We start from the raw sequence: 11,423 nt of genomic DNA on the forward strand, positions 1-11,423 counted from the left end.
GACAAGAATGAAAATCAAGACACCCATAGAGAGAACATCACAAAAATAAGGGACATAACCAATAAATAATACATTAAATATAAATGAAAAATAAAAAGGATACATGTGCACCATTATACTGACCTGTTGACATTTTAGCTGATGCCAAATCAATAGCCCCCTCAGATGCCCCATTCTGATAGGAGAATCCATTCTTCCTTTCATAACTAAAGAAAATTTCAGCCTCTTTGAAATTACTGTCAGATATTGAAGCCTTCATGGTACTGAGATCTTCAGTGACAGGTGTTGGGGCAATATCAATTTGATAGCCAATTTGATTGTCTGGTTGTGTGGTCACAGTAGGCTGTGTTCTGCAACTCCCTGTGAAAGGAAGCCTGTAAATTACATCGCAGCAAACATTCCGTCTTCCAGATGTTAGATCAACTGGTGTACCATCATCTTCCAAAACAGTTGTTACCACTCCAGAAGATGAGGTCAAAGCAACCATGGTTTTCATTGGCTTATATGTGGTGAGGTCTACAGGTCCAAGTGCCATTGGCTCTGTATGTATTGGTATACCAACAGTGCCATTTGTGAAGCTCACCGGGGCTATAGTACTGGGCATATGAGTAGGAGCTGTGCTTGCAACAGCTTTGTATGAAAGGTTAATAGGAATCTCTGCACTGGTTGTAGCCTTAGGTTGTGAATTCACAGGTCTGTACACTATCTGTGCAAGTGGCTCAAATGGATTGTATGTGGTAAGTGGAAGAGGCACTGAAGTAGCATTTCCCAGGTCCAGAGGCTTGTCAACTGTGTTGTTGTTGTATGCAATTGTAGCTGTGCAAGTAACAATTGTTATGCTGTCAGTTACAACAGAGAGTGTTGAAGTGGGGATTATTTCAGCACTAAGATTCACAATTTCGGGCTGTACAGCAGTGGCCTGTCGCCCACTTGATTCACTTGCCAAGGAAGACCTACTTGAATCTGGGGTTGTCAAATCCATTCCTTGATCAGTCATTGTAACATTGACTTTAAATGTGGTAAGATCTATAACGTCACTAGGGTATTGTATTCTTCCATTCTGTTTAGGCTTTGGATGGACTTCTGGTTGGATTGTGATTGTAGCACCCACAGGTTCAGGTATGGGTTTGACAGGAATCCTCTCCTGGACAACTGACACAGTTGTTGTTCTTTGTACTTCAGTCGTGACAACTTGGGTTACAAGATTAGGCAATGCATCAGGACGCTGCTCAGTAGTTGAGACTGCAGAGAAGACTTGGCTCATGCTTGATATAACTTTATCTTGTCCACAAATATCTTGACTCTCAATAGATTTTGTAAATTGGGTAAATGTTACTGGTGCTGGTGGCACAGTTGTTGCAGTGGTCACTACTGAAATGTCTTGTTTTTGCTCATAAACTGTTTGCTGCTCTTGAAGCTGTGTTATTGGTACTGGTGATGGACCCATTTCAGTTAAGGCCTCTTCAGAAGCTGAGACTATTAGAATTTCTTTCATATCCAAACCTGGAATGTCTTCATTTTTAGCAGGGATTGGAATCTGGGTTATTGTTATTGGAGCAGAATATGTTTTTTGATTTTGTTGCATCTCAAGTTCTTGTTGCACATCACTCACTGTATAGTGAGGGACTGACTCAGTAGAAACTCCTGACATCGGGGCTAATACTACTGGTACCTCCTCTGACAATTTTGATGTATGCACCACTGAGACTGGAGGCATGGCAAGAGGAGAAATCAATGAAGTTGTGGGGTATGTCATTGCCAGATATGCTGTTGATTCCAGATCAGTGGGCGGTGGTTGTGGTGCTGCTGCAACAGGTGCTGCTGAAATCAAAGCAGAAGGTGCCATTACAACATGTTGTGTTATAAAAGCAGATGGGGAATGCATTGTATTTTCCATTGTTATATGAGGAACAACAGCCATAGTCTGTGATAGTCCTGATGATGCCACTACAAGAGGTGCTGAAACAAATGTTGGTACAGAAGCAACTGGCAGCTCTGGGACTGTTACACAAGGTTCCATAATACTTGGTCTCGAATCCGCAGCTAGTGTAATATGATACGTCTCTGTTGTGACTGAAGCAAAGTCAGGTGCCATCACCTCAAGGGGCACTGCTCTGTTTAAAGCTGAGGTAGGCTTTGGCTGGGCTGCTACAATTTGTGCTGAAATTAATGACACAGGTACATCCACTGCAGATGGAGCAAACACTCTTGGGGCATCAGATGGAACATGTTGTCTGGGAGTTGGCAGTGATGATCTTCTCATCGGTGCTTGAGTTGTAATGCCCTCAACGGGTGATCCTGGTTCTGAGGGTAATGTTATCACCACATATGTTTCAAGTGTTCTAGCAAATCTGGGTGACAAAGGTGATTTTGGTGATGAAGCACTGTGCTTGGTCTCTATAGGGGCAGTCAAACTTAGTGACAAAGCATTTGGAGGTTCCCTTGTTCTTGGCAGCGTTGCAGCACGAACTGCTTGAACAACTACTGGCTCAGGGCTAACTGGTGGTTTTACGCTCTCTCTTGATCTGTGACTAAATACCAGTCCTGGGGGAATACATACAGGTTTGGGGGGGACAGGGGGTGGTGATTTGTGTGTTGGGGTCAGAGCTGGTTTTATATTTATAATGGCAACATTTGGTGGGGGTTCAGGCACAGTTACTGTAACTGGTGAGGGAGTTGGAATAGACTTTTGCTGGTTAAAATCAGTCTTGGGTATTGCGCTATATGGCAATTCTGGTGGGGAAGCTGGAGGAGGTGGTGGAAATGAAATCACTGGTTTATCTGTTCTTTCTTGAGGAACATGGGGTTTTCCAGATGTCACACAAGGTGAAACTGTTGAATCAGTGATGAAACTTGATATTGTGGCTGGATAAGTAAAAGGAGAAACACTAACAATAACAAGGTGCCCTCTCCCATCTTCAATAGTTGTTTTACCTGCCATGTTTTCAAAATTTGGCAGTCTGGCAACAACTTGACCCTGCTGTGTCTGTACAACAGGACAAATGATTTGTGACTGTTGAGAAGAAATTACATCATCTGGTACGTTTTCCTTCTGTAGAGCTCCAAAAGCAACAGTTGTAGTAACAATGGGAGAAACAACAGAGACTGTCTTTGCAGCAATATGCTCTCCATGACTTGCTGGAAGTGAAACAGTGGCTGCTTGGCCTAATTGGGGTGTCATGTGTGGTCTGGTTTCTGCTGGCCTCTGAATAGGAATTTGAATAGAAACACTGCTTAGTGGTTTAATCTCTTTTGCTAAAGCAGCAATACTGGATTGAGCAGACAGTGGTGTGGCCACTTGTTCAACAGCTGAGCTGGTCTGGTCTGTAGAGAGAACTTTTGCCGGTATTGAAGCTGATACCATTGTTGGAACAGAAATATGTGCTTGATCCACTGCTGAAACTATAGCTGGAAGTGGGGCATAGGTTATAGAAGGTACTGGAAAGGTCACAGATATTGATTGAGATGGAGATGTACGCAGGTCTGGCATCTGTGCAACTATGGGGGCAGTTGTAGGAATCTGACTCCTGAGTGCAGTGGATGGCAGGGTAGGCACTGAAACTGGAGTTTGTTCTTGAACTGGATGGTCTAATGCAGGGGACACATGATCAGGCATTTGAATTATAACAGAAGTTTGTGTTAAAGGTCCTTTGTGAGACTGTATAATAGGTGTAGCAATAGTAGGAGGAGTGTTTACGTGGTCAACTTTTGGAGGAGTTATTGGTGCAACAGTTTGTTTGTCTATTGTGGCTGATTCAGCAGCTGAAAATGTTTCATGTATTGCACTGACCAAAGGTCTTTGAGCTAAATCTTGAAGAGCTAAATCCAATGTACAGGATGAAACACTATCGGGAGTAGGGACTGTTTCCTGTTTTGATATAACTGTTGGTTTTGGTGCAGGAGTTGGTTTTGGACCTGGTGTTGGCTTTGAAATAAGAATTTCAGAAGGAGTTACAGCATTTTTTGAGACATGTGTTAAGGCTGAAATGACCCATGAAGGGGATCCAATAATCTGTGTGGATGATGCAACAGGAGCAGTTGCTGATGGATGTGTTGTGGCTTGCTCAGACACCAAATCTGGAATGTGAATTACAACTGGGGGAGAAACTTCAGCTACACTGGGGCTAGCTGGAGTAGTTAATTCAGATGTCTGGTCAGAAACTGGAGAGGATGATGGTGCTGTTGTTAGTTCCATATTTGAATCTGGGGATGAGACTGCTGGAGATGCTGGTAGAGACAGTGGTGATATTGCTGTTGTCTCCACAACATGTTTTGATGTAAAAACTTCACATATTACAGAAATGGGAACAGTTACAAATGATTCTTCTGGGGCTTGTGGTTCCTCCTCACTGTGAGGCATACCAGTTGGCTCAGGGGAAATTTTTTCTTGTGTGACACTGTCCTCCTCTTCAACTTCTTCTTCACCAGAGGAGCACTGAGTGATCTTTAAGTCGGGAACTGGATATAAAGCTTTAATCCCAGATACACCCTGAGTATATGTAGAATCTGTAATATAAGGCTCCAAAATGCATTCAATAGGTTCAGCTAGGTTGTCTTCTTCCCCACTTGAAGGGATGAGTATCACCTCAGGGGAATCATATGATGACTCAGACACAGTCAGAGGGGAGGCAGGAGACACAGGAGTTGACTGGGTAGGACTTGTTCCTGGTGTTAAACCGTCTTTTTGTGTCTTCAATCGCTCTTCATAGGCATCCTCTGTTTCCAACAGTGGCTTTGCTTTTTTATCTGTAGAAAGTGCATAATTTCCAGAAATACTCACATAACAAGTGTCACTGACATCAAGTAGCAAGGATGTGTCAATCTTTGTTGCATGTGCTTGCTGAGCCTCCTTCTCTTTTTGAATGATCTTGCTTCTTTTATTCATCATATCTTCATAAGCCTCATCTGGTGTCATAAGTATCCTCACCGACTCATGTTCAGACATCTTTCTCAAATCTTGTTCATGGGCGACTTTACCAAGATCTGTGGCAGCCTGTTCTTGTTCTTCAACTAAAGTTTCATAAGCATAGTCCTCTATTAACATGCCTCCATATAATGGTTCAATATCAGGTGGTGTGAATTTCTCTGATGTTTTATATTCCTGTGCTTTCTGCATCATTTCCTCATATACCTCTTCAGCAGTCTTTAATGGCTTCTCTGCAGCATAACGTTTTTCAGATGATAATTTTCTGTATTCTGCATTCTCTGGTTCTGATTCAAAACTAGGTGAAAAGTCAGGGAAGGAGGACTGCCGTTCCTCCATCCCCGCTGCCTGCCTTAATTGATCAGTTTTAGTCAAATGATCTTGTCTCCTTTGCATGCCCAGATCATCTCTTTCAGTCTTAATTTTTTTTTTGATCTTTCTTAACTGCGGCTGATCATCTCTTTTATCTTCGTGCTCCATCTGTTCACCCTCCTCACGTATCCCGTCCTCCTCAGATGAGTCCTCTGTAGTGGGAAGGGCCTGACCATGAGGTCTATGTTTTGCCTTTCTTTGCTGTTTACTCTCCGCTCTTGCCTTTTTATGACTTGGGCTACTATCACTGTCCTCATCAATAGAGGACACAGAAGTAGGTGAAGCTGTTCCTGGTGTGATGCTAGACACCTGAACACTGGATGAACCATCACCCTTGGATGAGTCTTCAAACAGACTCTCATGCTCCTCCGTGGTCTGTCTAACAGGAGTTTTTTGTGTGATTGCAACTGCTGTGGTGTCAGTAGCTATGATCTTATCATTGTCATTTGACAAATCTATTTCCACTCTGATTTTTTCTAATGCATCTGAGGCAGGGATGACTTGATCATCTTGGTCATAAGAAGGCAGAGTGATATCAGAAATCTCCTCAGGCTCTATTGTAAGTTTCTTTAGGGCATGTTTAGGCTTCATGGAATCATCAGATTTTTCAACTTCTCTGGTTTCTTGCTGTGTTTGTTGTTCTTTTCTGTGTTTGTCCTCATCAGAAGGCAAGTTCTCGTCTTCACCCATGTGCATAAGTTGCCTCCGTATGAACTCTTCGTCATCTCCAGAATTTGAACTGTCTAGTTTGTAGTCCTCACTGCTGGAGGAAGCAGGCCTCACTCTTCTTCTCTGTATCTGAGGGGAGGGTTCACTCTCACTGCTGTCCTCGTGGTATTGTTTTACACTGGCTGGTGCTCTGACAGGCAACAGTTTTGTAGCAGTTTCCTTTATGGCTATTTCACTTACTCTCTGTATCTCCTTAAGCTCTTCCTCAGCTGAGCTGTATGATTCTATTGATACCGGCAAGATGTCCTTTCTATGTTGCTCTTTAATATCTGCTTTTATGATGTCTACTTTAGACATTTCTTGAAGAATGCTATCCATCTGTACCACAACATCTTTCTGTTTTCCTTCTTTTGCAGGTTGAATGCATGTATCCTCTTTAACCTAAGGAAAATTAAGAAAGAAAAAGGGCAAATACATTAAATTAATATGGTAGCTCCTTTCTTAAAACATGCCTGCCTCCAATTTTTTAATACACTACAATAAAATAATATAAAACAAATGTTTGAATAATAAAAGAAAAAACACATTACTCAATAATGCATATATGTAATATTATACCTTTACTACATCTGCCTCAGTTGGCACTGCTGGAAGCATAGACATCGGTTCTGTTTCTATCCGTGTCTCATCAGGGATTTTGTCTTGGCCTATTTCTTTCAAAGTGCACTCAGCAGCAGTATTAACAGCTTTCTGAGTCTCTGCAGCTGGTATTGGTTCCACCACAGCTGCCATCTCTGTCTGCAGCATATCTGTGGTAGGAACAACAGAGAGAGGTGCAGAGACCGCTGGAGTGGTCAACGCTGCCTTTGCAGCAGTACAAGATATGGTTTTCTCCTCCTCTGCCTGCTTTCCATGTGATGGTTTTAGCTCAGATTTTGGAATAGGTGTCTGTGCAGGTGCAGGAGTTTCAGGAGTCAGGTATAGCTGTGTTCTTGACATGACTGTAGGCTTGTCTTTTGGGATAGATATTGGTATTTTCCCCGTATCTCCCAACTGCCAAGCTAGAGCTCTCTGTGTTTGACAATTCAAGCACAACCACTCATCCTGGAAAAAAAGACAAATACAATGAGATCTGATAAATATACTATAACAATTTTTTATTTATTTAGATAATATTAAGAAAGTATCTCAGAAATACAGACATGCTATTAATTTAGTGTCACTGATGGTCCTTATTGCCGCACCATGATATAAGACCCCCCACCCCCAATTACATATGTTTGAATAAATTACTAACAACCTTAGGGCATGTAGTTTATTGAAAGATTGCAGAGAACAGCAATCAAATGCACAATAAAAACACTGTCCTCAGCAATTTTCCAAACACCCTTTTCCTTTCATTATTCTGGCAAGTTAAAGCAGCAGAAAAACACCTGTCTCTGTTCCTACAGGGGGCAGTGCTTACATGTGTTTACATGTGTGTGTGTGTGTGTGTGTGTGTGTGTGTGTGTGTGTGTGAAAGGATGAGAAAAAAATGCTTGCACTGAGGACATGCTTTGATTAAAACACACACACACACACACACAGAGAGAGAGAGAGTCTTAACAGGAGATTAGGGTTTATTCCTACATCCGGTGATACAAACAAACCATAATTCATAGGCACATGGTCTGACTTGAAAAATGTTATTTATGATTTAACACCCCCCTGTCTCTTTTGTTATACTCAAAAGCTTGTTCACAAAGCTGTGATTTTAGAAAAACATTTGCTTAGAAACTGCACTGTAAATCAAATCATTTAAAAAACATGGGTATGCAAATGCATCCCAAAGGAAAGAAAGACAAAGCCCAAGACTCCAGACTGAAGCCATAACTCCATTCTATTAAAAATGCTGCTAAATCTCCCCTTTTGTAGATCATATGTATTTCATCTCTCTTGCTCTAATGAAATTTTATTAATGAATGCAACATAAAGCTGACAGATTTATTCAAGATCTTTTTAACATTGTGTACTAGAAAGAATAATTGAGCCATAACCAGATGATGGTTGACACATGTAATCACAGACAAAGAGGATAAGTCAATGAGGTAGATCAAGACAGCCTTCTCTCTTCAAAATGCATGATTTACAATAAAATACCAGACTAAAGAACAATGGTTTGACTGAGTTTAGTTGCATATCAAAACCTAGTGAGCTGCCTACCTAGACAGCATCTTAAGGGTGTGTAGAGGGAGGGAGAAAGCATTGCAACTATTCTTCAGACAGAAGGCAAAATTAATTAAAAAAATTAAGCTCAAAATGATTATCATAATGTACTAGTTGGCTCAATATTGTGTTTATGCTATTGAACTGTAATCTTAGCAAAATGCTAGTGTACATGAATATGCTAATTCTACTGAAATCTTATGAAGGGTAAAGAGCGTTCCAAAAGACAATTACATTTTTATCCACAAACTTATTAAACAGCAACAAACTGGAAAAGCTTTGTAGTTTTTGTCAACTGCCTAGAGCAGCTTGTTTATTGAGAAAAGCCCTTAAGGGCACTTCTGAGCAAGAGAAGTTTCGTGAGAAATAAAGTGTTTTAATAAGGTTCAGCATCCAGTATTTTAAGTGCCCCTTTAATGCCATTTCCAATATTGCCTTTCATGCAGTGTCTAATGCATTTGTATGTGAATGTAAATGATCTGCAAAGTTGTAAAGCTGAAAGTGCTAGATAAATAAAATTATTGTCTCCCAAAATAAAGAATTGACTCTGAACAGCAGAAACAAGTCGTTAGTAATTCAAATCCCACTTCCGTGAAGGCTACACGTCACGGGGTAAAACATTTGCATAATGCAAACCTATGTTCTACGTTGGCTGACCAACTTGACCCCACCCACAAACACATCATTCTACTGACGACTGCTCCTCTAATCTTGGGGAGTTCATGCAGTCAAAGAACACTTGCTGTTAAAAGATGGATTAGTATCCTGTTTATTTGGACCAGCTGCTCCACCGAATCACAACCTGTGAGTATGATAAATAATAGATGTTTATATTTTCGATAGAGCACTCAAAACACAGAACTATTGAAATTGGCATATAGTTTCTGACACACGCTGTACACCGTAGACCAATCACAACAGACTAGGGCATCTGACCAATCAGAGCAGAGAAGGTTCACGGAAAGGAGGGGTTTAGAGAGACTGAATCTTTGAACTGCTTTGAACAAATCATTTGAGAATTGCTGGAAAATTAGGTAAAATTAAATGCATATTTTGAGAAAACAAACAAATTTTTTGACCTTGCATGCATGTAATCCTATTGTAGGAGATTCCCAAAATAATGTTAGGAACCATAAAAATGGCATAATAGTGGCACTTTAATAAATCCTGTAAATAATGCTACAAATACGAACATGATATACTAGATAATAGCTTACTATAAACTAGATATGGAAATTTCCCTTATTAGAGCAAGATAAATTAACTCACAAACACAGCCATAACATGAGCAGAAATGGCCATGGTTGCAAGAATAAATGAGAACAAGCTCATTTCGACAGTGGCCATGGTTTTAGTAAAAGGTGCAATCATCACCACTAATTGGAAACTTGACAGCTTATACATATGCAAATCAGGAGAAGCCTGTTTCAGCGAACAGGACCATCAGAGCAGGGAAACGAATCAGGAGATTAATTAACAATAAAAAGAACCAATCATCATTTCCAGCATGTATGGCTTTGTGAAAGAATGTCCTCATCACTGCTGCTTGTCAGTACTACAGGCAATGTAGAGTGCTGATCACAGCACATAAATAAAACCGCAGAAACAAAAAGACCGAATTTTGGGTGTTACAAACAGGAAAATATCCAAAAAGTGCTTAATCAATTTGCTAAACTGCATATTTTTTAAATCAATTAGCTTGTGTGTTTCCTGAACTACATGAGTAATCTATTTTATTATTTTGGGATTCACATAACTCCAACCAGCACACACAATTTTATTGACTTATTTTTGCAGAATAAATAGATATGCAAACTATGGTGATTCCAATAATGTCGGGATAGGACCATTTTTCTTTTTAAGAATATTTTGCCAGCATTCACAATCTAATATGGCAAAATATCTTCAGTCATTTATAAAATTCTTCCTCTATGTTATCTAAGTTATCTTCCTCAACTTTACTTGTCTGCTTTTTATTACAGTAGAGAAATGAGAAGTAGAGAAATGAGAAAAGGGCAACAGAAGTATGCTTTTCAGATCAATCTGACTTCATGCCATGGTGATTACACTTATTCCACAAAGAGCAGTCAAGGAGAGATATTAGTCTATAAAGCCCTATTCGCACGGGATTAGTATTATCTGGGGACCTTGTGTGATTTTGAAATTACCACCCCAGATCTGAATTTAATGTGGTGCATTCGCACGGGATAAGCGAAGCCTGTGATTTTACTCTAATTTACTGACTTATCTCCCGGATACGATGGCAAGGCTTTGAGAGTCCCATGGTCCAGTTAGATGGATAAAAAAAAGAAAAAAAAAGAAACTAATATAGTTTCATGCCCTGTGTCATTTACATTTCATCAGGGTATATAATATCTCAAACTTTGCTTTCTTTATTTGTAACACATTAAGCTCAAAATCTTTTCAACTTCCTCTTTCTGCAAATTGTATGGTGTAGCAATATGACAGCACCCAAAATTCTAACAAACACTCCAAAGCAGCTCCATTATTTGCGAAAGATGGATAAAAAGGCGCACAGTAAACAAAATCCTTGAAAAATGATATACGGCCAAATCACAGAGATTCCGATTTGCACTGGACTAATATTATCACAAGACCTCTGTGAAAAGCGAAATATGGTAGGTCTTTTGGGGGGGGGGGGATTTTTACTTTACAAATAACAGGCATGGCTGATTCACATTGGGATTAAGATCACAGACAACCTTAGCAATTATTACAAATGACTGGAGGTCACCAGGTAATACTTATGCAACAAGGACAGGTAAGAAACAGAAACAATCTGTCTCTGATAGATGAAAAAATTATGTTTCACAAGGAAAAAAGACACCTACATTTTGAGCACATTCTTACCAATGCCATTGAAAGATAGCAATCCAGCCAACATAAGAATGAGAACAATAAATTCAGCACTCTGTTTTACTGTGTTTTTTTTCATGCAACACAGCAGTGGAAGATCACGCAACATTACCCAACATCATAGCTTCTCACCTCACAGTGTTAGTATGGCCGGTTGCACTTGTTTTGCCATTCATGCCATTTACTATGGAATATGAAATGCCAAAACTACTAGTAAACTGGTACAAACTCCATCTTATGATTTACAATGTCTGACTGATAAAAGTTTTCTCTCGGATGTTTAAAGTAGCATTTTCAGAATAATTTTATCATGACTTTTTCAGTTGTTTGTGATGATTAGTTAATATTTATTATTTAGATGTATGCGTGTTTCTCA

The 11,423-nt window shown here is 40.0% G+C and overlaps 1 protein-coding gene across 3 annotated transcripts in view; it reads right to left on the reverse strand.

The window, feature by feature from the left end:
* Positions 1 to 7,060, reverse strand: part of pclob (piccolo presynaptic cytomatrix protein b) — a 32,977-nt gene extending 25,917 nt beyond the window's left edge. For all 3 annotated transcript variants that reach the window (XM_059506787.1, XM_059506786.1, XM_059506785.1), the window contains exons 1-2: positions 6,584 to 7,060; positions 124 to 6,406 (exon numbers count right to left, since the gene is read on the reverse strand). In XM_059506787.1, coding sequence (XP_059362770.1) covers positions 124 to 6,406; positions 6,584 to 6,964 — 6,664 coding nt within the window. In that variant the 5' untranslated portion in view covers positions 6,965 to 7,060. The remainder of the gene's footprint in view (positions 1 to 123; positions 6,407 to 6,583) is intronic.
* Between the last annotated feature and the right edge of the window lie 4,363 nt (positions 7,061 to 11,423).

Source organism: Carassius carassius, chromosome 23, assembly GCF_963082965.1.
Source record: "Carassius carassius chromosome 23, fCarCar2.1, whole genome shotgun sequence".
NCBI lineage: Eukaryota > Metazoa > Chordata > Actinopteri > Cypriniformes > Cyprinidae > Carassius > Carassius carassius.